Source organism: Ranitomeya variabilis, chromosome 2, assembly GCF_051348905.1.
Source record: "Ranitomeya variabilis isolate aRanVar5 chromosome 2, aRanVar5.hap1, whole genome shotgun sequence".
NCBI classification, from domain to species: domain Eukaryota; kingdom Metazoa; phylum Chordata; class Amphibia; order Anura; family Dendrobatidae; genus Ranitomeya; species Ranitomeya variabilis.
In genome coordinates, this window is record NC_135233.1 from 584045416 (window position 1) to 584072280 (window position 26865).

Below are 26865 nucleotides of genomic sequence, written 5' to 3' on the forward strand. Positions count from 1 at the left end.
GGGACAGCAGGTGGTGCTACCACCGGCTCACACCGTTGGACGTCTCGAGCGCACCACCCCTGCACGCTCCAGTGGTGGGTGTAGGTCACCTGGTCCCCTTTACATGGTAGCTGTGTGTCATATCGATTGCGGAATGGAGTTTTCAGATTGTAGCTGGTAAAGAAGATGTCAGTCGGTAGTCCCGGTTCCTGTATAGAGCCCCAACCCCGCTTCGGGTGAAAGGCTAGTACAGTCCCCTGCTTGACCGAGTTCCTCCTGTTGTGTTCAGTCTTTGGTCTCTGTATTCTCGGTGGGTCATTTGGTTCTGTCTCCCCTCGGTTTTGCCATTGTCGAATTAAGCATTGTTTATACTGTTCCCAGGTGAGCACAGCAATGCTGAGGCCCTCCTGCCTGGCCCCGTCTGGCGCGATCCGCGGGGTGTCCCATTGGAAGGTCACCCTCTCTGAGCTCACATCTAGCGGTTCCCCCATCGTGGTTGGTAGTGGAGGCACCAGCTTCTCCATGGTGCCTGGGGTCAATATCACTAGCTCAGCAGTGAAAACTCGGTTATTGTCGGGCTGGGGAGCGGTCACGGGAGCAGGGTCGGTCAGGAGAGTAGGATCGGTCGGAAAAGCAGGGACGCTTTCCATACCTGCGTCTGATGTGATTCCACCGATGTCGATCTGTTCCGTTGACAAGGACACTGGAATTGGCTGCAGCCCGGACTGCGGTTCCTCCAGGGCGGTCTCCTGAGGCAGCTCCGACCCCCATTGCTTCACATCGGCTGGCTCCATGTTTGGGACGGGCTGGCTCGGCTCTGCCACCCGCGGCGCCGAGAGGTCCGGACCCTCCAGCTGCAGTGGACTCGGGTCCGTCTCCAGTGGATGAGGACAGGCCGGGATCACTTCGCCATCGCTCGGGCACTCGCTGATCATCTTCGTTGTCCCGCATTCGATGGCTGCACATGCACCTGGCTCTGCCATTTCTCCAGGGTGGAGCTCCCTCTTCACCTCGTTCCTGCCGTTGCAAATCAGGGGGCGGTTCTCCTCTGCTTCTGGGCAGGTCGTCATCTCGCAGCAGTAGTCGGAGGGGGCGGTCGCCACCTTTGGCGCTGCTTCGGTAGTCTCCTCCCATGGCACGCCCTTCTTCTTCCTCTGTGCTCCACGTGGCGCTGCAATGGCGGCGGTTTTGGCGGGAACTTCTGGCGGCAAGTGGCAATACACAGTCTTTGCAATAAGTCACAGTCCAAGCACAATAAATCACAGTTCCAAGGCACACATGACCTGATTCTTCAGGCTTAAGTAGATCCTGTTCGTGACGCCAAATTGGAACGCCCCCACCATCGCAGGGCCGTGGGGTACCCGATACCGGGCCTCTCTGTCTCGATTCTGAGATTGGCACGGTGGCTAGACCCGGTCCGTGGCCCTGCTAAGGGGCGTCCAGTAAAAGTTGAGAGTGATGATGTGTGGTGCAGGGTGCGAGGAATAACGAGGACACAGGGTTGCAGTCTCTTTACCTCTTTACTGAAGGCTTCAGGATCCTCAATCCAGAGTACGGTTAACAGGGCTGTCTGAGACCGGCCGGTCCGATGGCACCTCCAGAGCTCCCTTTGCAGGTGGAAATCTGTGCCTTCCTTCTAGCGCTTGTGTGTTGTAGTCCTTCCCTGCTGAGCACCACGGGATAGTCCTCACAACTGTTGTGTCTGTTTCTGATGTTCCCTCACAACTGATTCTGATGTTCTTCTCCGTCCCCCAGATGATATGGCTAGGACGCACCCGTATGATGGGTAGGCCTGGAGTTCTTCCGGGACCCTAGAGTCGCCCCTCTCCCACTGTTGCCCCCTATGTCTGCTTAGGTGATTTAGGTGAGACAGCCCGCCTATAACTGACTGTCCTGCCGTTGGTTTGAAGTAATGCTTGGAGCCAGTACTTCCTCGGCGTTTCTGGCCACCGGCTACACGCCTCAGTAGGATGTTGCCTCGATCTTACAGCACGACTCCTACTGGTGTTTTCTCCTTGTTGCTTTGATCTCGTTTCACACTCTTCACAATAAACCTCGCTTCTTGTCCTTTCTTGGGGTACCGCCGCGATGAAGTGCAGGCGCGGTCCCGTAACGTTCTTTCTGTTCGCTAGGCCTCTGTCAGGATCCCACCCCTGACAGGGACCCCCCTGAATCTTTCCCTGCAACACCCTCTGCCACAGGATGTTGCCTGGTTCCAACCCAGTCAGCTTTCTGTCTAACTTTCTATCTAACCCCCAGTTTTACCAGATTGTGAGGAGTGGCCTAATACATAGTGCCCATTGCACCCCCTGGAGGCCAGACTATGAAGTGTATTGGTGTCTGTGATACCTGGTCAGGTGAACTCCTTCAGTGCCATCAGACTTACCATCACTCCCCTTAGCGGCGGAGCGATGTTACTGCAACGACCAGGTCTCTGGGGCGCTGCAGTTGCCTTTGTGAAAATACAAAACTGTGGGCTAAAAAATCATTTTTGTGAAAAAAATGTTTTATTTTCACGGCTCTGCGTTATAAACTGTAGTGAAACACTTGGGGGTTCAAAGCTCTCAAAACACATCTAGATAAGTTCCTTAGGGGGTCTACTTTCCAAAATGGTGTCACTTGTGGGGGGTTTCAATGTTTACGCACATCAGGGGCTCTCCAAACGCAACATGGCATCCCATCTCAATTCCAGTCAATTTTGCATTGAAAAGTCAAATGGCGCTCCTTCCCTTCCGAGCTCTGCCATGCGCCCAAACAGTGCTTCACACCCACATATGGGATATCAGCGTACTCAGGACAAATTACACAACAATTTTTGGGGTCCAATTTCTTCTCTTACCCTTGGTAAAATAAAAAATTGGGGGCAAAAAGATCATTTTTGTGAAAAAACATGATTTTTTATTTTTACGGCTCTGCATTATAAACTTCTGTGAAGCACTTGGTGGGTCAAAGTGCTCACCACACATCTAGATAAGTTCCTTAGGGGGTCTACTTTCCAAAATAGTGTCACTTGTGGGCGGTTTCAATGTTTAGGCACATCAGGGGCTCTCCAAACGCAACATGGCGTCCCATCTCAATTCCAGTCAATTTTGCATTTCCTTCCGAGCTCTGCGGTGCGCCCAAACAGTGGTTTACCACCACATATGGGGTATCAAGACAAATTGTACAACAACTTTTGGGGTCCATTTTCTCCTGTTACCCTTGGTAAATTAAAACAAATTGGAGCTGAAATAAATTTTGTGTGAAAAAAGTTAAATGTTCATTTTTATTTAAACATTCCAAAAATTCCTGTGAAACACCTGAAGGGTTAATAAACTTCTTGAATGTGTTTTTGAGCACCTTGAGGGGTGCAGTTTTTAGAATGGTGTCACACTTGGGTATTTTCTATCATATGTACCCCTCAAAATGACTTCAAATGAGATGTGGTCCCTAAAAAAAAATGGTGTTGTAAAAATGAGAAATTTCTGGTCAACTTTTAACCCTTATAACTCCCTAACAAAAAAAATTTTGGTTCCAAAATTGCGCTGATGTACAGTAGACATGTGAAAAATGTTACTTATTAAGTATTTTGCATGACATAACTCTGTGATTTAAGGGCATAAAAATTCAAAGTTGGAAAATTGCGAAATTTTCAAAATTTTTGCCAAATTTCCATTTTTTTCACAAATAAACGCAAGTTATATCGAATAAATTTTACCACTATCATGAAGTACCATATGTCACGAGAAAACAGTGTCAGAATCGCTAAGATCTGTTGAAGCGTTCCAGAGTTATAAACTCATAAAGGGACAGTGGTCAGAATTGTAAAAATTGGCCCGGTCATTAATGTGCAAACAACCCTTTGGGGTAAAGGGGTTAAAAACTTTTTTTTACTATATTTAATAATCCCCTTATGGGACTTGAAGCTGAGATCAACCGATTGATTCAGCCCTGTTATGTACAGCAGAAATCATGATCTCCTAGTAACGTTGACAGGGCTGGTGTACACAGGAGAATAACGTCACCAGCGTGCAGATGGGAGCTTGGAATGAAGTGCACCTTTTTGAAGAGCTTTAAATGCTGCCGTCAGAGATTGACAGCGGGATTTAACTGGTTAACAGCCCTGGGCTGCTAAAAGAACATGATGGCAGATTGTCATGTGTGGGAAAATATGTGGGCTCACCGTGTGAGACTGAATCAAAGGCAGGTACACAACACATGACGTAAATATACGTCATATGTTTTGAAGGGGTTAAACTTTTAGCATTGCTTCATTAAACAGTTGGAGTCATAATTCCATTGCAAAACTGTTTGAAATGTAGTTGCACAAAGATTTTTTTTTACTTTTTGTGTTTTTATGACAGCATTGAAAAGTTTTGAAAAGTGAGTGGTGCTTAAAAGTGAAGGTTTACGGTCATGGCTGAAAGATGGTCCAAATTTATTAAAAAGTGCACGCCTCTTAATGAATTTGGCACATCTTTCTCTAGCATGACCTTTAACTAGACTGGCTTACAAAACACCAGGATTGATAAATTAGGGCTTAAAGATCATCTCTCTCTGGATTTTTAAAAATGTATATTGATTCTCCACTCCAATTACTGCTGTTTCACTGATTTTGGATCCGTTTTTTTTCTTCTTCTGTGCCCCTTCTTATGCCCCTCGATAATAATGTTGCAAATGTTCCCTTTAACTAACTGGGCGTGTACCACATCTTTTCTCTGTGGTTGCAGCAGTATTTTGATTGGCCAGCATCAGAGGAGAAAAAGAACACACCCACAAGGATTTCTGTAGTACACGCCCAGTTGCTTAATGGAAGAATTTGCACCATTATTACTAAGGGGCATAAATTTGGAAGGGAGAGACACAGAAAAAAAAAGAAATCTGTTCCAGAATCATTGGAGCAGCAGCAATTGGAGGAGGTACTTGGTTTATGTTAAATAATCAAGGTGAAAGACTTAAATAGCACCTTTCTTTGTCCGGAATTCATCTCACTCATGATAACAGATTTTTTTTATTAATTAATCCACCGAGTGATAAGGCAAAATCACATAAAAGTGCCCCTAGCGTGGTGCTTTATGCTGGACAGTGCTTCAGAGATGACATCCCTAACTATAAAATTTGATTGCTGCAGCCAATCACTGACCTCAGCGGTACATCACCACTGAGGTCAGTGATTTTCTGCAGCAGTAACATGCATAGTTAGAGACGTCATTGTTACAGGACTGATTGCCAGACGGCCCAGTGTGGTGGTAAAGTAACAGCTCTATATATATTTAAATAGTAAATGATGCATTTTTTATGTAATTCCCCCTTTGGCTCAATTTTTGAATGTTTAAAAAAAATACATTTTTCCAAAATATATTAACAACAAGACACCGATTGTTGAATCGACCACTAGTAATTAGAACTTTTTGTCTACATTAATACCATTAATGATCCCTTTCCACCTTATGTTTTCAGGCCGGGCTAAAGATCACTCATCATGCCGATCAATCCTTAAATAATTTCTGTCAATGGCAATCTGCTCTTATAGGAAAGAATGGAAAAAGGCACGATCATGCCATTTTGTTGACAGGATTGGATATCTGCTCTTGGAAAAATGAACCTTGTGATACTTTAGGTGAATATTCCATAACAAATCCAGTTGAATTCTGAAACATTGACTTAGGGTTATTTCGGTCCTCCTTTAGCCTACGGCCACGTTTGCACATTTTTTTAATATTAATGTTATGATATTTACTTAAATTCAGGCAATAATTTGTATATTTTATGACATGATAAAGTAATACTTTTGCAGATATATTGATCGGGATTATGTATTTGTTTTATTAGGTTTTGCACCAATTAATGGTATGTGCAGCAAATATCGCAGTTGTACCATTAACGAAGACACAGGTTTAGGTCTGGCATTTACTATTGCTCATGAGTCTGGTCACAAGTAAGTACATTACTCATGTAATACTTATGTGATATATATATATATTTACTAGATGGTGGCCCGATTCTAACGCATCAGGTATTCTAGAATATGTATGTAGTTTATTTATGAAGTTTTCAGAATAATGCAATTTATACACAGGATTCAGCAGGCGCGACCAATTAGTGAAGCGTGGTTCAAATTCCGTGCCAATTTGCGGCCGGACTGCACCTGTCGCTGAAGGGTCACGCCCGGCCGTGAACAATCAGTGAAGCCAGGGCCTGCTCCAGGTTTTTGAGGGCCCCTGGCGAAAGAGTCTCAGTGGGCTCCCCACTTTAACACATACCACGATTCATGATGCACAGACACAGCAGAGAAATATAGCACAGCCAAGTAGCATACAGCCCACGTAGTATATAACACAGCCCACGTAGTATATAACACAGCCCATGTAGTATATAGCACAGACACGTAGTATATTGCCCAGCCACGTAATATATTGTACAGCCACGTAATATATTGCACAGCCACGTAGTATATTGCACAGCCAAGTAGTATATAGCACAGCAACGTAGTATATAACACAGCCCATGCAGTATATAATACAGGCCACGTAGTATAGAGAACAGCAATGTAGTATATTGCCCAGCCACGTAGTATATAGCACAGAGACGTAGTATATAACACAGCCCACACAGTATATAACACAGCCCATGCAGTATATAACATAGCCCACGTAGTATATTGCCCAGCCAAGTAATATATTGCACAGCCACATAATATATTGCACAGACACGTAATATATTGCACAGCCATGTAGTATATAGCACAGCCACATAGTATATAGCACAGCCATGTAGTATATAGCACAGAGACGTAGTATATCACACAGCCCATGCAGTACATAACACAGGCCACATAGTATAGAGCACAGCAATGTAGTATATTGCCCAGCCACGTAATATATACCACAGCCACGTAGCATATAGCACAGAAACATAGTATATAACACAGCTCACGCAGTATCTAACACAGCCCACGTAGTATATAGCAATATGGGCACCATATCCCTGTTAAAAAAAATAATTAAAATAAAAAATAGTTATATACTCACCTTCCATTGGCCCCCGGATTCAGCCCAGATGTTTACCGATGCTCCTCGCGACGCTCCGGTCCCAAGAATGCATTACGGTCTCATGAGATAATGACGTAGCAGTCTCGTGAGACCCCTACGTCATCATCTCGCGAGACCACAATGAATGGGCCAGAGCGTCACGAGGAGCAGAGGGAAAGGTGACGGAAGTTGAGAATATAATGATTTTTTATTTTGTTTATTATTTTTAACATTAGATCTTTTTACTATTGATGCTGCGTAGGCAGCATCAATAGTAAAAAGTTGGTCACACAGGGTTAATAGCAGCTTTAACGGACTGCGTTACACTGCGGCATAATGCGGTGTAAAGCAGCCATTAACCCTGTGTGAGTGCTGACTGGAGGGGGCACTGACAGAGAGTAGGAAGGGGCGAATTCGCAACTGGACTGTGCCTGTCGCTGATTGGTCGCGGCCTGCCGGCGATGCGGGATTTCCGTGACACACAGACAAACAGACAGACAGACAAACAGACGGAAGTGCCCCTTAGACGATTATATATATAGATTTATATATATATATAATGTGGTAGATTGGCTCATTTGGCTGTACATGGAGGTAGGCATAGGAACAATATCACTTTAGGAATGTCCTTAGTCTATTAGGTGCGGCATAAACTAAGGTGAAGCACAAAGTAAACACGGCCCTCTGGGCAAAACAAAACAAATTGCTAGCACTAACCAAAGTCCTTGTATTAGCGGGCATCAGCCTGCTCAGGGTTAGCAAGACCCTCCGTTCTTGTATTAGCAAACCACAAACACTTCTCTACAGTGTTCCTCTCCAGACAATGAACCCTGCTGCCTTTGGAGGCCAGCCCCAGAACACACCCTGGGGTGGAGATAAGGTGGACATCCTCCCACCCACTCTATGGATGACCACATAAAACCCAGCCAATTGTACAAATTAGCTGGTAACCCTCACTTAGTGTGCTGGAGGAAAATCTATGGGTTTTACATCACTGATGCCATTAAGTGCAGTGAAAATATTTCCCCGCCAGCACTCCACCAGTGACTTTGTCACAATATATATATATATATATATATATATATATATATATATATATATATATATATATATATATATTAGATCTACATATGGGTGTTAACATTCTCTAACATTTTATACAACATGGAAAGTTATGAAACTTTTAAAATCAATTTATTGCAAAATTTTCTTCATTACTTTAACAATAATTGCAAGCAAGTTTTCAAAACCACGCTTTTCCCCAGTTTATTTGTTTACCTTCTTCTGCACTTTGGAGTACAGATGAGGGCAGTGATGGGTCAGCTCATCTCCTGTGTCTCACGAACTCTGTGGATAAGCTGCAGCAGGAGATTGTTCTAATAGGTAGAATACTAAGAGGAGGAGACAGAAGCTGACCCATCACTGCCATCATCTGTACTCCGAATGAAGACATTCTGATATCAATACAGCTGAAGGTAGTGAAATAGGCTGGAGAAAATCCTGGGTTTGAAAGCCACTTAATGTATATGCATATTTTTTTTTTTATCAGAAATGAAAACTAAACCCCCTAATAAAGTGATTTTCAAAGTTGCAGAACTTTCCATGTTTGACAAATTTATATAAAAAAATAAAATTAAAGTTTATCTACTCTTTAACCCCTTCCCGACATCGGACGTACTATCCCGTCCGATGTCGGGTCCCCTGCTTTGATGTGCGCTCCGGCGGTGAGCGCACATCAAAGTCGCGACATGTCAGCTGTTTTTTACAGCTGACATGTGCGCGCAATAGCGGCGGGTGAAATCGCGATCACACGCCGCTATTAACTAGTTAAATGCCGCTGTCAAACGCAGACAGCGGCATTTAACTACCGCATCCGGCCGGGCGGCCGGAAATGAGCGCATCGCCGACCCCCGTCACATGATCGGGGGTCGGCGATGCTTGTATATTGTAACCATAGAGGTCCTTGAGACCTCTATGGTTACTGATGGCCGGTGGCTGTGAGCGCCACCCTGTGGTCGGCGCTCACAGCACACCTGCATTTTAGCTACATAACAATCTAATCTGATGATCGCTGTTATGTAGCAGAGCCGATCGGGCTGTGCTTGCTTCTAGCCTCCCATGGAGGCTATAGAAGCATGGTAAAAGTTAAAAAAAAAAAGTAAAAAAAAATGTGAAAAAAATAAAAAAAATATAAAAGTTTAAATCACCCCCCTTTCGCCCCAATCAAAATAAATCAATAAAAAAATAATCAAACCTACACATATTTGGTATCGCCGCATTCAGAATCGCCCGATCTATCAAGAAAAAAAAAGCATTAACCTGATCGCAAAACGGCGTAACGAGAAAAAAAATTGAAACGCCAGAATTACGTTTTTTTGGTCGCCGCGATTTGCATTAAAATACAATAACGGGCGATCAAAAGAACGCATCTGCACCGAATTGGTATAATTAAAAACGCCGTCTTGGCACGCAAAAAATAAGCCCTCAACAGACCCCAGATCATGAAAAATGGAGACGCTACGAGTATCGGAAAATGGCGCAATTTTATTTATTTATTTTTTTGCAAAGTTTGGAATTTTTTTTCACCACTTAGGTGAAAAATAACCTAGTCATGTTAGGTGTCTATGAACTCGTACTGACCTGGAGAATCATAATGGCAGGTCAGTTTTAGCATTTAGTGAACCTAGCAAAAAAAACAAACAAAAAACAAGTGTGGGATTGCACTTTTTTTGCAATTTCACCGCACTTGGAATTTTTTTCCCGTTTTCTAGTACATGCCATGGTAAAACCAATGGTGTCATTCAAAAGTACAACTCGTCCCGCAAAAAATAAGCCCTCACATGGCCAAATTGACGGAAAAATAAAAAAGTTATGGCTCTGGGAAGGAGGGGAGTGAAAAACGAAAACGGAAAAACGAAAAATCCCACGGTCATGAAGGGGTTAAGGGGATACCAAAAACGATGTTTAATTTTCTGGATGGAGTCTACCCCTTTATCATTTTCCTATATCTGTGCACGCTATTGCTTAGTGAATATCTGAAAATGTAAGTTTAATAACCAATACATAATTAATTTATTAATTCTATAGTTTATATTATCACATTTTTTATTAGTTTTGGAATGGTTCATGATGGAGAAGGAAATCCTTGCAGAAAGGCTGAAGGTAACATCATGTCTCCCACTTTGTCTGGAAACAATGGTGTGTTTTCCTGGTCGGCCTGCAGTAGACAGTACCTGAAGGAGTTCCTCAGGTGAGGAAGCCCGATTGACTGACAAATGCTGCCTAGATGTTTTTTTTCAATTAGTCTGTTCAATTTCTCAGATTTGCATGTGATAATAAAGTTCCAGTAGGATTTTAACTGGCAACTTTATTAGTATCTGTCGCTTCAAAGTTGGTCCCAAGCCTGCATCGTGTTACCACTGAAGAAGAGCAAACCAGATGTTCTTCTTGTTTTCTGAAAGTTGAACAATTCTGAAAAAATGACCTTTTGTTTCCATCTCCAGGTGTTGCTTTTAACCAACACCTTCCATTTTCCTCCTGTTTCCTGTTAACGACTTAGCAGAATTTCTGAGCATGTTGGAACATCTTGGAAGACTGGACTCCTCTGTACATGTTGGGATGAAGCTTAAAAATTCCCATGACCCATAGAACCATATGTTCTCATTCCTTGTAAAGTTTACGGCCAGAAAGTAACACAATGCATCTGGTGTTACCTAAAAGTGAGCTCCGGTTGGATTATCAGCTTCATAGTGATAATTTCTTCCCTTTTTTCTGTTGTTGACTCAATTTTGCTATTGTGGGATTTAGACCAAAACCTTTTTCGTAAGTAGGGTCCTACAGGGAAAAGCTGATCACATGGTACCCTACTTCTGAGACCCACATTGATCAGCTGTAATAAATCAGGCAACATTAAAGAATGTTTCATGATTGGTACAGCGCCACCACAGGAGAAATTAGACATTACACAGTTTAGTCAAAGAGTTGGCCATATAATGTATGGATGTCTCCGGTTCAGAGAAGGTTTTGAACAGGTGAAATAGGACAACTAGAATCCTATTGGTTCTTATTAATTATTTATTCTTTTTTTTTCAATGACCTATGGGTCTTTACGGAGACCTAAAGGGAATATGTCAAATTAAAAATACAGATTACATAGTTTAGACCAGGAGCTGAGAAGATTGATGCATAATTTTGTGTTAAAAGGTTCAGTATAACTTTTATTTAATTGATCAAAATCTCTACACATTCTAAACTTAGAAGTGCAATAGGCGGTCCTACCAATTTAGAATAATCAGATAATTAGTCAAAGCGGCAATTGGAGGAAGCACTCAGTTTAAATGTAAAAATTCCAGTGAAAGGTTCTCTTTAAATATCTTCTCATTTGGACATATAGTTCTATAGATAATTGGGTTTCATGATGATCAGACCCCAACTGACCCTGTAGATGATTGATAAATGATAATGGCTGGAATAATAGTAATAGCTTTAATCCATGATCTTTAGTTCTAAGAACATACTTGGCCATGTTTTCATTTTTGAACAATTTTTAATATAAAATATCATATTCTCTGTATATTTCTGACATGTTCCGCAGTAACAGTAAATAAATTCATATTCATTTGGATGTTAGAAGCACAGTAAATTTAGTTAAAGTCTTAGTGATGCAGAATTTTGTATTGCAATCCCATCTGCTTTGGTTAAAATTGGATCAATTTCACTAAATTGTCATTTGATAAAGCATGACTCAACCGAATGTAAGCCGGTTACCCATGTCTATGAGGAAATCATTCACACTGAATTCCATCACAGCACAGCTCAATCCTCCTGTCTTGTTGATGAGCCAAAGCAATTAGGACAGTTCCAGTATCCTGAGAAGCTGCCCGGACAGATCTATGATGCTGACACTCAATGTAAATGGCAATTTGGACCAAAAGCAAAGCAATGTAGCCTGAGTTTTGTAAAGGTACGTCACCTCTTATCACGTCTTTCCTATAGCCAGGTCTGTTCTGCATTACTAATAGGATTTTCATATAATTCAGTAAACCCTATGGTCATTTTGAAAAAAAAAATTGGCCTTCTGATGCATTAGATTGTCCGTGTCAATGATTTCTCTCCAAATGAATTGAGACGGGGCTAAAAACTATATATAGTATGTATCAACATCAATTCTAATTTTGTTTTTTTACTTATGCTTCCATCTTAGAGGCCAGTCACGTTGCATTTTACCTCTTCCATTGAGTGTTCCATTTGAATTCCCAAAAAGGAGGCTTCAGACAGGAACCTCTGATGGTGCCATTACATTTTTTCTGTGCCCAGCCTTTAAAATGGGTACAAGAATGTTGTCTACTGGAACGAGTTAGTGCGAACCCATTTGACCCAGTCTAGCTGCCACAACAGTGATCTCTAGCTGCTGGAAAGGAGCAATGGCAAATGCCTCTTACCTCTTCTTTTGCTTAACCGGCTTGTGTGATGGAATTTTTTTGCCATGATGTACACATGACATCGCGTTAGGCCGGCTTATCAAAAGAAGAATTGCGGATGTCATAGGGTAAGAGATGGTTCTCATGGCTTCTGCCCTACGCACCGACCACAGATTACTCTTGTGGTTGATGGAGTGAGAAGTGCAGATTGATTTCTACCAACTCTATTTCTGGCCCATTAGTCTTATACTCCTTGCTGTTTAGTACAGGGCCTGGAAAAAAACACAAGTGATACAGATGTAGCAGCTGTCAACTTGATGGCTGCAATGTTCAATGGAGAGAGTTTAACACTATTATGCACTTTGCTTGTAGCCTAAGAACCAGACAACACCTTTAAGTCTATCAACACTATGTGGGTCAGTAGTGAGCCAATGAGCTTTAAAAAGATTGTACAAGGTTCTAAAAAATGAAATAACAGCAGGCTTCAGTTCTAACACACCGGTGGTCCCCCGCCGGTCTTTGTTTACTTCCCTGTGGCAATGCCGAACACGTATAAGACCTCAACAGCCAATCACTGCGGTGATGCTGGCATGTACGTCATGACATCACCGAGGCAAGCGATTGGCTGTAGAAGTTATGTGAAAGTAAGTGACATCATCACAGCGTGGATGTACACACAGACCAGTTTGGACCTCCAGAGCGCTAGTTAGGTCCACCAGAACATTGGCACTGGAGCTGAGAGTAATTGTCGTTAACTTGTAAGGAAGAGTGGTTGGATATTTTCTCACCTACATTTATGATACCTCAAAGAATGGAACAGCATTTCACATATATTACTTTTTGCTTTAGGATATTTGCAAGTCTCTATGGTGCCACAAATCTGGACACAGGTGTGAGACAAAGTTTATGCCAGCAGCAGAGGGTACAGTCTGCGGTCTAAATATGGTAAGATGTTTCGTTATAATAGAAAGTGGCTTTGAAATAACACTGTTCTGTAATATTATCCATAATGCTACTAAATGTTTCTTGGGCAATAATAAAATAATTCTTTACACTTGACCCAACTTAGTGGTGTCGAAGAGGACAGTGCATGAGATTTGGAGACAATGGTCCAAGACCAGTTAACGGAGGATGGTCAGATTGGTCAGACTGGTCGCAGTGTTCAAGAGATTGTGGTGCCGGAGTGAAGTATCAGGAGAGGTTCTGCAGTAATCCAGTGTAAGACACCAGATTTTTCTTGATCCGGTTGAATTGTTAGGCTAAACACACCAATCAATTGGGAAATAATTTAATAACACAACTTTTTTTTATTATTTTAGGCCTCAGCATGGAGGGAAATACTGCCAGGGCTCCAGCCGTATTTATCAGATTTGTAACACACAGGTTTGTCCCCCAAACACTCCAGACTTCCGAGCGCAGCAGTGTGCTGAATACAACAGCAAGCCATTCAGAGGGTGGTTCTACAAGTGGAAGCCCTACACAAAAGTGGAAGGTGAGGGGTGTAGAATGAAAAAGTTTACTTGGGGTTCTTATTAAGTTGATAATAAAACATGATGATAAATTTGAGTCTCTGTAGTAAATTTCTCATTAAAGTTCTTAAAGCATGACTGTCTTTTCACCAAAAAATGTAGGAAAGTATAGTCCTGTTGCTATCATCCCTCAGCACAAGCTAAAACTGATTTTAGCACGCATAACATTATAAATAGTGATGAGTGAGTATACTCGTTGCTCGGGTTTTCCCGAGCATGCTCGGGTGGTCTCCAAGTATTTGTAAGTGCTCGGAGATTTAGTTTTCATCGCCGCAGGTGAGTGATTTACAGCTGTTAGCCAGCTTGAATACATGTGGGGATTCCCTAGCAACCAGGCAACCCCCACATGTACTCAGGCTGACTAGTAGCTGTAAATCATTCAGCTGAGGCGATGAAAAGTAAATCTCCGAGCAGTCACAAATACTCGGAGACCAACCGAGCGTGCTCGGGAAAACCCGAGCAATGCGTATACTCTCTCATCACTAATTATAAACTGTCCCAATTCTCATTTTCTTTAGTTTGCCATCAACTCTTAGGTGGTTTGTGGTTTTTCTTTCATATCATTTGGATAGCACTATAGGAATTGGCACATCCTTTCACTCACCCCCGAACATGCCTTGCTCCTAGCATTGTCAAATGGCTTTCCTACCCCAAACTCTGCTATACTTTTATGAATCTTGACAAACAGAAAATCAAAAGCATAAAGACAAAGAGTCTCCAGCATATCCTATAAGAAGACAAGAATATGCCCTCACTTACTGTAGAGAGACAAGGATGCGTCCCCTCTTCCTCTAGAGAGATAAAAACCTTCCTCCTCTACCTGAAGAGAGACAAAGACATGTTTCCCCTTCCTGCAGAGAGACAAAGACCCATTCTCCTTCTTCCTGTAGAGAGACAAAAACCTGTCCTCTTTCTGTAGCTAGACAAAGACCTGCCCTCTCTTATTATAGAGAGACAAAGGCCCGCGCCTCTTCCTATAGAGCAGTGTTCCCCAACTCCAGTCCTCAAGAGCCACCAACAGGTCATGTTTTGAGGATTTCCTTAGTATTGCACAGGTCAATGAATGCTTGCCTGTCCAGGTGATGCAATTATCACCTGTGCAATACTAAGGAAATCCTCAAAACATGACCTGTTGGTGGCTCTTAAGGACCAGACTTGGGGAACACTGCTATAGAGAGACAAAGATCTGCCCCATCTCAGAGCTAAGGACCCACCCCCTCTTCCTATAGAGAGCTAAGGACCTGCCCCCTCTTCCTATAGAGAGACAAAGATCCACCCTCTCTTCCAATAGAGAGCCAAAGATCTGCCCTATCTTCCAATAGAGAGCTAAGGACCCGCCCCCTCTTCCTATAGAGAGCTAAAGACCTGCCACCTCTTCCCATAGAGAGGCAAAGACCCGCCCCCTCTTCCTGTAGAGAGACAGAGCACTAACTCCACTTCCAGTAATTCATCTCAATGTCTTTGCTTTAGAAGTTGATTACGCTTGACAACAGGCAGCAAATTAGACAGATATGAGACTCCTCATGGCCAACACATTGGAGTCTTTTTTTCGGAGTTAAAAAGACAACATACATTTTTAATAAAATGATTTGCAGATTTTCTATCTATCACATTATTGTTCAAATGAGATCAAGTTGTCAGAAAGTTCTGAGTCATTTTTATTCTTTTCTTCCCCAGCGGTAGCAAAATTGCTGCAAGTGTCTGTTGAAGCCTTCTAGTATCTCATCTATGGTCCACCACCTTAAGTTTAGTAAAAATCCAAAAGCAATTAATATAACATATCAGACAGACTGGGTTGAACTTGCCTGAGGTTCTAAATGTTTCTCAGGCCCCCCTCCATATCTTTAACAAATAGTCCCGAAGACATATTAATCTCAAAATATTACCATGCATATAGTAGCATATATATGCTAAATTGCATATTTCAATGAGCAAAGTGACTCAAAAATATATGGAAAAACAGTAGAAAAAATGAGTCAAATGCTAATAATTAACAAAAGTGAACAAACTTTATTAAGTATCAATGTAAATAGAATTTAAAACCATAAATATGTGTGCACACAGTTCATTGAGCAATCAATGTGTAATATAACACTATGAGGTACATGACAAAAAACCCAACTAAGTGAGTACCGATACTGCCTGCCTCCACAAATGGGCTTTCATAATGTAATATGGTAGAATAAGGAATCACTGTGGCATACCTATGCACAATATACTACCACAGTTTATAAAGGTATCTATGGCTGGTTGATGTAATCAGTAAGCGGAGAAAGCAGTTCGGATCCCTGTGAATACTGACCACTCCTAATCTCATCCACTCTGACCACCCCCAAAGTGTATAAAACCTATATCATCCGATGTAGCAAGCTGCTAATAACAACAATGTGAGCACAGTGATACATAGTTACAAACAATAATTACCCATACTGTGTCAGGCAGGTTTCCCGGGACTCACTCCCCTACGCACGTTTCGGTGCGATTCCTCCTTCTTCAGGGGGCATTGCTACAGTGGTGACTGGTCCCTCCTTATATATTCAGCGTGCCAGGTCACCTGGTACAAATGCACCAGTACCGATGATCTAACCACGCAAGCGCATAGCTTAGTGCGAGCAGGCAGACGCGCACCCACTCCATCATCCCCGCAGCAGAGTCACGTGAGGCGGCCGGCGCCAGCCCCCGCCACACAACAGAGCAAGCGGAGACGAGGCACTGGAGCGTGGCGGCGAGCAGTCACAAGGGAGTCAAGCGCATGCGCGCAAAAAGTATGGTAACAACATAGGTCCATAACAGGGTACATAAATATAATAACCATAATATATAATGGATACAGTAATAAATAGTACAATCATAACTCAAATAGAAACATATGAGATGCCAACACAGATCCCCTAGATAGATCCATAATATAAAGACATCACAGAAACCACCCCCAGATGAGCACGCACCCGCCAGCCCATCCGGCAAGGCAAGTCACATAGAGTGGCCGGCGCCAAGCCGCTACCACACACCAAGCCAAACAGGAAGGGCGGCAGAGCACGATGCCATACCGAGAGTGTCACATAAAAGATCATAAAATTGCCAAAGATCACAATGATCACCAGCAGCACATCAGCATGACTACACACAATACACAGATGGACAGTATCAATATAATGTCACTACAACAGGTGATTAGATAAACTGCTATAATCCAGACATAAATGTAGTAATATGATTACATGATATTGGTTTAGTCCATGTTGAAATCCTACATCTCTTCATTGAAATAGATATACTCAAGGACGATTCTTCATATAAGTTGAAGCGCAGATAATCCACAGGATAAAAGGATGCATCTTAAGTGGACATGTCATAGATGTTGATACATATTTGTTATTTATAATTGATCACTAGAATGATAAAGGAAAAAACATAAGTGTCCAGATAAAACCAGAAAAAAATTAAAAGCCAATTAAAATCACAGCGATGGGCAAAAAAGGAGACAAAAGGCAACCATAACACAACAATGGTCAGAGGAATGAGGCAAACCCCTGGGACTCATTAAGACCGTGGGGGGACATCGTGCCCAAGATGGTTATCCATCTACACTCCTTTTGGGCAAGTTGAATTTTTATTGTCCACACCACGGATCCCAAGTTTTACCTGCTGGATGCCCCTGACCATGAAAGATTTCGGATCACACTGGTGAAAGTTCTTGAAGTGCCTTGGTATAGTTTTCAGCAAGGTCACATCCGTGGCTGAGGCTGCTGCAAGTATATCGCGCACATGCTCACGGGTACGTATTCTTAGCTGGCGTGATGTCAAGCCTATATAAATTTTTTGACAGCCACACGTAGCATAATATATCACCTGTGTGGTCGCACAGGTGATATATTGCCTAATATTGAAGTCCCGCATCCCGTCAGATGAGGTGAAGGTAGTCGTTCTCAAGACATTCTTACATGCTATGCATCCACCACAGGGGAAACAGCCCTGTCGTGGCCCACGGGAATTGAAAAGGTTCTTAATCTAAGGCACATAGTGGCTTTGGACCAGCATGTCTCCCAGATTTTGACTTCTTCTAGCTGTCATTAGTGGGTCTCTAGGTAGATATTTCGATAAGACAGGATCCATCTGAAGCACACTCCAGTGACGCCTAAGACTTTCCCTCATCTGCGTCCACTGACCATTAAAAGTGGATATAAATCTAATTTGATCATCATCTTTTTTAATTTTTGATTTACCCCCTCCATATCTATTGTGCCATCTAGTCCCAAAAGTATAATAAATGTTGCCATTATCATAGCAGACACAATATATTAGAAATATCGTTTAATGAGTACAGGATCCTAGAGAATTATCACCATTGACTTATAACTTGTATGACTCAAGGCAATAGACAGTATTTCTCATGTAAACCTCTTCTGTGTGTTCCAGAGGAGAATATCTGCAAGTTGTACTGTACGGCTGAAGATTTTGACTTTTTCTTTGCGCTGTCCAACAAAGTAAAGGATGGGACTCCATGCTCTGCCAACGGACTCGACATCTGTATTGACGGTAGTTGCGAGGTAAAGCCTTTTTGAATAAATTACCATTTTTTTTTCACAATTCAAGATACACTTGGCTGTTGATCTGACTTTTTGAAGAACCTTTGTCTTTTGTCATCTGGTTTTAATTAAACTTTTTCCCATTTAACTTATGATAATCTTACAAGAGGAGGATTTCCCACTAAAGTGAATTTGACAGGAGATTCATGCTGCCTGAACCACTAGCAGCATAAATCAGACACTAGTGGCGTTATTGCAATCATGTATAATTTATTGGGACTATGTGTCTCGGATGACTAGCCCCAAGATAAGTCCATGACAACTTCTCCATGCCTAGCTTTCCTAGAATTTTAGGTCTTGTACATCAGTAGATACCTGTCAATCTACGGGAGTAAAAGAGAAGTCGCCAGTGTCTTGTACTGAGACTAGTCATCCAAGACACATAGTCCCATGATGGGTTTTAAAAGTACGTTTTCTCTGAAAGGCCACAACATTTCTGAGTTAAAAAAAACACACAACTGCAACAGCACAACCAGAGTCTGATTAATGCTGCCATTAGTTATTAACTCTAAGGCATATTGGCACCAATTTTGGCTGATCATGGGTTGCGCTGATGAAACCTCTGATGACAGCATGATGATATTAAATATTAATCTTCTCCCTACAGTTTTGTTGGCTTGTTTGAAGAAGTTGACATATTTGGTTGATCGACCCTCATTAATGAGCCAAATCGTCTAATGTTAATGGGTCTTTAACTAAATAGCTTCATTAAGTAAAGATACTCACTTGTCATATCTGGAGAACTCTACTAAGGCATGGATTTAGGAGCTTGAGCTTAAGAGGGTGACCAAGTTAGACATTTTCTTTATTGTGTATTTTTACTTAGATTTGTATGTTTTAAAGGGTTCTTCTCCTCTTTATTAAAAATGTACCCATTACTGCTGATAAAAGAATTAAGAAAGTTACACTTAAGCCCAGAATCTGCTCCTCATTCCAGCACTGCTACTATGATGTTCTCCTTGCTGGACCAGAAGTGAAGACATCACAATGACCAGTGACCTGACTATTGAGGCCACTGATAGGCTGGATACTCAGGTGATTGGTGGTAAGGAGACCATCTGAATGGCAATGCTGGAGCAGATAGTGGATTCCAAGGGTAGGCATGGCTTCTTTAACCCCTTTAACTTACGTATGTGGAAAGCTGGCTTAGCAAAATGGTACACTTGGTATGATATTGGTACCTTAAGGATGGATTTCAGGACTATATAGAGTAATCAGTTTAATTCTGATAAATCATCTAAGTAAATTCCCTGCTATATGATTTCTCTGGTCCTCCTGAGTCATCTAAGTTTTTCCAGAGTCAAAGGGATTGTCTCATGAACGCATTTTAACATGTTGACTTTACTTTGGATCCACTCTATTAAAGCAGCTCTTGCACCTGGAATTATTTGACCAGACTTTAATCTGCATAGTTGGCGTGTAGAAGATGAGCGAATCTTCCAAAATTCATTTAGGCAGATTTCCTTGACTAGGTTAGAAGATTTAAATTGACCCTCCTAAAATTCATATCGGCCCCAAAAAGACACTTTCTGGACCCCAAAGCATAATAAACTGAGGGCAGGGAAGGGGTTATAAAATAAAAAAAAATTATAATCATCCAACGCTTGCCCCTCAACTGTTTGGCTGCAACAGTTTTTCCTGGTCCTTCATGTTGTGAATTTACTTTTTGGCTCCCTCTAGTGGCTACTAGTGTTTTTACTCTGGGTATGTCTATCATCCCTTGTTTGCTCACCTGGGTCGTTAGGTCAGGGGTGTTGCTATATTAGCTCCCTGGACCTTCAGTTCAATGCCTGGCAACGTTGATATCAGAGCTAATCTGTAGTGCTCTTGTCTACTGATCCTGGTTCCTGCTTGATTAAGCTAAGTCTGCTTTCTTGCTTTTTGCTATTGTTTTTGTTTTGCATTTTTGTCCAGCTTGTACATAATCTGTATCCTATCCTTGCTGGAAGCTCTAGGGAGGCTGGAGTTCTCCCCCCGGGCCGTTAGACGGTTCGGGGGTTCTTGAATCTCCAGTGTGGATTTTTGTTAGGGTTTTTGTTGACCATATAAGTTATCTTACTACATTCTGCTATTAGTGAGTGGGCCTCTCTTTGCTAAACCTAGTTCATCTCTGTGTTTGTCATTTCCTCTTACCTCACCGTTATTATTTGTGGGGGGCTTGTATCCAACTTTTGGGGTCTATTCTCTGGAGGCAAGAGAGGTCTTTGTTTTCCTCTTCTAGGGGTAGTTAGTCCTCCGGCTGGCGCGAGACATCTAGCGACCAACGTAGGCATGTTCCCCGGCTACTTCTAGTGTTGGCGTTAGGAGTAGATATATGGTCAACCCAGTTACCACTGCCCTATGAGCTGGATTTTTGTATTTCGCAGACTTGCTGATATCTCTGAGACCCTCGCCATTGGGGTCATAACAGTTTGCCAGGCCAGTATTAAATGTTAAATGCATTGCAGAAGCGGGATAATAAGAAAGAAAGTTCTGAGTTTTTTTTTCTCTCTCTCATTTTTTTTTTCTTTTCCCCTTTACCTCTGAGTGGCTTGTGATTGCTGCAGACATGAATGTCCAGACCTTGATTACAGGTGTGGACCAGCTTGCTGCTCGTGTGCAGGGCATACAAGATTATGTTACCAGAAATCCTATGTCAGAACCTAAGATACCGATTCCTGAACTGTTTTCCGGAGACCGATTTAAGTTTAGAAATTTCAGGAATAATTGTAAATTGTTTTTGTCCCTGAGACCCTGTTCCTCTGGAGACTCCGCTCAGCAAGTGAAAATTGTTATTTCTTTTTTACGGGGCGACCCTCAGGATTGGGCTTTCTCGCTGGCGCCAGGAGATCCGGCATTGGCTGATATTGATGCGTTTTTTCTGGCGCTCGGTTTGCTTTATGAGGAACCCAATCTTGAGATTCAGGCAGAAAAAGCCTTGCTGGCTATGTCTCAGGGCCAGGACGAGGCTGAAGTGTATTGCCAAAAATTTCGGAAATGGTCCGCGCTGACCCAGTGGAACGAGTGTGCATTGGCTGCAAATTTTAGAAATGGTCTTTCTGAAGCCATTAAGAATGTGATGGTGAGTTTTCCCATTCCCACAGGTCTGAATGATTCTATGGCCCTGGCTATTCAAATCGACCGGCGGTTGCGGGAGCGCAAAACCGCAAATTCCCTCATGGTGTTGTCTGAACAGGCACCTGAATTAATGCAATGTGATAGAATCCTGACTAGAAATGAGCGGAAAATTCATAGACGCCAGAATGGCTTGTGTTACTACTGTGGTGATTCTACACATGTTATCTCAGCATGCTCTAAACGTCTTACTAAGGTTGTTAGTCCGGTCGTCATTGGTAATTTGCAACCTAAATTTATTCTATCTGTAACTTTGATTTGTTCACTGTCATCGTATCCTGTCATGGCGTTTGTGGACTCAGGTGCTGCCCTGAGCCTTATGGATCTGTCATTTGCCAAGCGCTGCGGATTTGTTCTTGAGCCATTGGAAAATCCTATCCCTCTTAGGGGTATTGATTCTACGCCATTGGCAAAAAATAAACCGCAGTTTTGGACACAGGTTACCATGTGCATGACTCCCGAACATCGGGAGGTAATACGTTTTCTTGTTCTGCATAAAATGCATGATTTGGTTGTTTTGGGTTTGCCATGGTTACAGACCCATAATCCAGTCTTGGACTGGAAGGCTATGTCAGTGTCAAGTTGGGGCTGCCATGGAATTCATGGGGATTCCCTGCCCTTGTCTATTGCTTCTTCTACGCCTTCGGAAGTTCCGGCGTATTTGTCTGATTATCAGGATGTCTTCAGCGAGTCTAAGTCCAGTGCACTGCCTCCTCATAGGGAATGTGACTGTGCAATAGATTTGATCCCTGGCAGTAAGTTTCCTAAGGGGAGACTGTTTAATCTGTCGGTACCTGAACATACCGCGATGCGTTCATATATTAAGGAGTCTCTTGAGAAGGGGCATATCCGTCCTTCTTCTTCCCCTCTTGGTGCGGGATTCTTTTTTGTGGCCAAAAAGGACGGATCTTTGAGGCCTTGTATTGACTATCGGCTTTTAAATAAGATCACTGTCAAATTTCAGTATCCTTTGCCGTTGTTGTCAGATTTGTTTGCCCGGATTAAAGGTGCTAAGTGGTTCACCAAGATAGACCTTCGTGGTGCGTACAACCTTGTGCGCATTAGGCAGGGCGATGAATGGAAAACCGCATTCAATACGCCCGAAGGTCATTTTGAGTACTTGGTGATGCCATTTGGGCTCTCTAATGCACCTTCAGTTTTTCAGTCCTTCATGCATGACATTTTCCGGAAGTATCTGGATAAATTTTTGATTGTTTATCTGGATGATATTCTGGTTTTTTCTGATGATTGGGACTCGCATGTGGAGCAGGTCAGGATGGTTTTTGAGATTTTGCGTGAAAATTCTTTGTTTGTAAAAGGCTCAAAGTGTCTCTTTGGTGTACAGAAGGTTCCCTTTTTGGGGTTCATTTTTTCCCCTTCTGCTGTGGAGATGGATCCAGTCAAGGTCCGAGCTATTCATGATTGGACTCAACCCTCGTCAGTTAAGAGTCTTCAGAAGTTCTTGGGTTTTGCTAACTTCTACCGTCGTTTTATCGCAAATTTCTCTAGCGTTGTTAAACCGCTGACGGATATGACCAAGAAAGGCTCTGATGTAGCTAACTGGGCTCCTGCTGCCGTGGAGGCTTTCCAGGAGTTGAAACGCCGGTTTACTTCGGTGCCTGTTTTGTGCCAGCCTGACGTCTCACTTCCCTTTCAGGTTGAGGTGGATGCTTCGGAGATTGGGGCAGGGGCCGTTTTGTCGCAGAGAGGCCCTGGTTGCTCTACTATGAGACCTTGTGCCTTTTTCTCTAGGAAGTTTTCGCCGGCAGAGCGAAATTATGATGTGGGCAATTGGGAGTTATTGGCCATGAAGTGGGCATTTGAGGAGTGGCGTCATTGGCTCGAGGGTGCTAAGCATCGGGTGGTGGTCTTGACTGATCACAAAAATTTGATGTATCTCGAGTCTGCTAAACGCCTGAATCCTAGACAGGCCCGCTGGTCATTGTTTTTCTCCCGTTTTGACTTTGTGGTCTCGTATTTACCAGGTTCTAAGAATGTGAAGGCCGATGCTCTGTCTAGGAGCTTTGTGCCTGATGCTCCTGGAGTCGCTGAACCTGAGGGTATTCTTAAGGAAGGAGTTATCTTGTCAGCGATTTCTCCAGATCTGCGACGTGTGTTGCAGAGATTTCAGGCTGGTAGGCCTGACTCTTGTCTACCTGACAGATTGTTTGTGCCTGCTAAATGGACCAGCAGAGTCATTTCCGAGGTTCATTCCTCTGTGTTGGCAGGGCACCCGGGAATTTTTGGCACCAGAGATCTGGTGGCCAGGTCCTTTTGGTGGCCTTCCTTGTCAAGGGATGTGCGGTCATTTGTGCAGTCCTGCAGTACTTGTGCTCGAGCTAAGCCTTGCTGTTCTCGTGCCAGCGGGTTGCTCTTGCCCTTGCCTGTCCCGAAGAGACCTTGGACACACATCTCTATGGATTTCATTTCGGATCTCCCGGTGTCTAAAGGCATGTCTGTCATCTGGGTGATATGTGATCGTTTCTCCAAGATGGTCCATCTGGTTCCTTTGCCAAAGCTGCCTTCCTCTGCTGATCTGGTTCCTGTGTTCTTCCAGAACGTGGTTCGTTTGCACGGCATTCCTGAGAATATTGTGTCGGACAGAGGATCCCAGTTTGTTTCCAGGTTCTGGCGATCCTTTTGTGCTAGGATGGGCATTGATTTGTCGTTTTCGTCCGCTTTTCATCCACAGACTAACGGACAAACGGAACGAACTAATCAGACTCTGGAGGCGTATTTGAGGTGTTTTGTCTCTTCTGATCAGGATGATTGGGTGACCTTCTTGCCGTTGGCTGAATTTGCCCTTAATAATCGGGCTAGTTCTGCCACCTTGGTTTCGCCATTTTTCTGCAACTCCGGTTTCCATCCTCGTTTTTCCTCGGGACATGTGGAGCCTTCTGACTGTCCTGGAGTGGATTCTGTGGTGGATAGGTTGCAGCGGATCTGGAATTATGTGGTGGACAACTTGAAGTTGTCACAGGAGAAGGCTCAGCGTTTTGCCAATCGCCGCCGCGGTGTGGGTCCCCGACTTCGTGTTGGGGATTTGGTATGGCTGTCTTCTCGATTTGTTCCTATGAAGGTCTCCTCTCCCAAATTTAAGCCTCGATTCATTGGTCCTTACAAGATATTGGAGATCCTTAATCCTGTATCCTTTCGCCTGGATCTTCCGGTGTCGTTTGCCATTCACAATGTATTTCATAGGTCCTTGTTGCGGCGGTACGTTGTGCCTGTGGTTCCTTCTGCTGAGCCTCCTGCTCCGGTGTTGGTTGAGGGCGAGTTGGAGTACGTGGTGGAGAAGATCTTAGATTCTCGTCTCTCCAGGCGGAGGCTTCAGTACCTGGTCAAGTGGAAGGGCTATGGTCAGGAGGATAATTCCTGGGTGGTCGCCTCTGATGTGCATGCGGCCGATTTAGTTCGCGCCTTTCACGCCGCTCATCCTGATCGCCCTGGTGGTCTTGGTGAGGGTTCGGTGACCCCTCACTAAGGGGGGGGTACTGTTGTGAATTTACTTTTTGGCTCCCTCTAGTGGCTACTAGTGTTTTTACTCTGGGTATGTCTATCATCCCTTGTTTGCTCACCTGGGTCGTTAGGTCAGGGGTGTTGCTATATTAGCTCCCTGGACCTTCAGTTCAATGCCTGGCAACGTTGATATCAGAGCTAATCTGTAGTGCTCTTGTCTACTGATCCTGGTTCCTGCTTGATTAAGCTAAGTCTGCTTTCTTGCTTTTTACTATTGTTTTTGTTTTGCATTTTTGTCCAGCTTGTACATAATCTGTATCCTATCCTTGCTGGAAGCTCTAGGGAGGCTGGAGTTCTCCCCCCGGGCCGTTAGACGGTTCGGGGGTTCTTGAATCTCCAGTGTGGATTTTTGTTAGGGTTTTTGTTGACCATATAAGTTATCTTACTACATTCTGCTATTAGTGAGTGGGCCTCTCTTTGCTAAACCTAGTTCATCTCTGTGTTTGTCATTTCCTCTTACCTCACCGTTATTATTTGTGGGGGGCTTGTATCCAACTTTTGGGGTCTATTCTCTGGAGGCAAGAGAGGTCTTTGTTTTCCTCTTCTAGGGGTAGTTAGTCCTCCGGCTGGCGCGAGACATCTAGCGACCAACGTAGGCATGTTCCCCGGCTACTTCTAGTGTTGGCGTTAGGAGTAGATATATGGTCAACCCAGTTACCACTGCCCTATGAGCTGGATTTTTGTATTTCGCAGACTTGCTGATATCTCTGAGACCCTCGCCATTGGAGTCATAACACCTTCAGATCCTTCTTCAATCCTTGCGTCTTTCATTGTTGTCTAGTCCTCACGTGGCACATATCATTGACGTCAATGCCATGCATTAACGACCACTTGACTGCATGTGGAAGCACACATGACTATGTGAGGACTAGTCAGTGCCGGAAGACTCATACCAAAGGCCAGTCTAAAGAGAAGGCTAATCAGAAGAGGAGACTGCAATGGTAGCACAGGTTAGAGGTGTTCTTAAGACAGTTTTTACATTTATGATTTAACACCTTCCTTGCCTTCAAAAGAATCTCCAGTAGGCCATCATTTTTTTTCAATTGGTAAGGAATTCGAACAGTTGAGAATCAATTTGCTCATGTTTGCTGCCGTGTACTAACACATTTTCACTGTAGAGAAATGACTGATCATGAGGTGCTCCAATAATAAATGCTGATCACAAGAAGTTTTTTTAAAGTTGGACTCATTGAGAAAAGTTGACCGCTGCATTGACTTCAAAATGTCTTGATAAGATAGCAATTTGAGCTCGCTGAAATTTTATCCTACCTGCTACTGATAAAACATTTGGTAAAATTAAATTTGCTTCTATTGTATCCATATATATAAAATCCCTATGGTTGGTTTTGCTGAAATTGCTGTGTATACTTACCCATGCAATACCAATTGCGCAAAACAGCAATTTTAACTGACTCTGAAACATAAAACTACCGTAAAATATCAGAATAAATGATGTGTAATTCATATTAACCGCAGAACAACCTTTAACTAAGCACTTAATTAATTGGTTGCATTGAGATTTCTATTATCTGTTGTGGAGTAAAATATCATCTAACTAAATGTACTGTGCAGGAAAGTGAATGGATTTTAATTTCACTTTGGCTCGGTGACAGCATGAAGAAATGATCTGCCTGCATCCTGTGATATGATGCGTTCCGACACTCACAGTCTCCTAACGCACATTTCATTTCTGTAAATTCCGGTG

The 26865-nt window shown here is 43.0% G+C and overlaps 1 protein-coding gene across 2 annotated transcripts in view; it reads left to right on the forward strand.

Annotated features, from left to right (window-relative positions):
- The window catches only part of ADAMTS18 (ADAM metallopeptidase with thrombospondin type 1 motif 18), a 173850-nt gene that overhangs the window by 118374 nt on the left and 28611 nt on the right, over window positions 1-26865 (forward strand). For both annotated transcript variants that reach the window (XM_077288385.1, XM_077288386.1), the window contains 8 exons: window positions 5419-5578; window positions 5791-5896; window positions 10102-10239; window positions 11799-11952; window positions 13259-13354; window positions 13479-13627; window positions 13729-13901; window positions 18358-18488. In XM_077288385.1, the coding sequence (XP_077144500.1) occupies window positions 5419-5578; window positions 5791-5896; window positions 10102-10239; window positions 11799-11952; window positions 13259-13354; window positions 13479-13627; window positions 13729-13901; window positions 18358-18488 (1107 nt within the window). The remainder of the gene's footprint in view (window positions 1-5418; window positions 5579-5790; window positions 5897-10101; window positions 10240-11798; window positions 11953-13258; window positions 13355-13478; window positions 13628-13728; window positions 13902-18357; window positions 18489-26865) is intronic.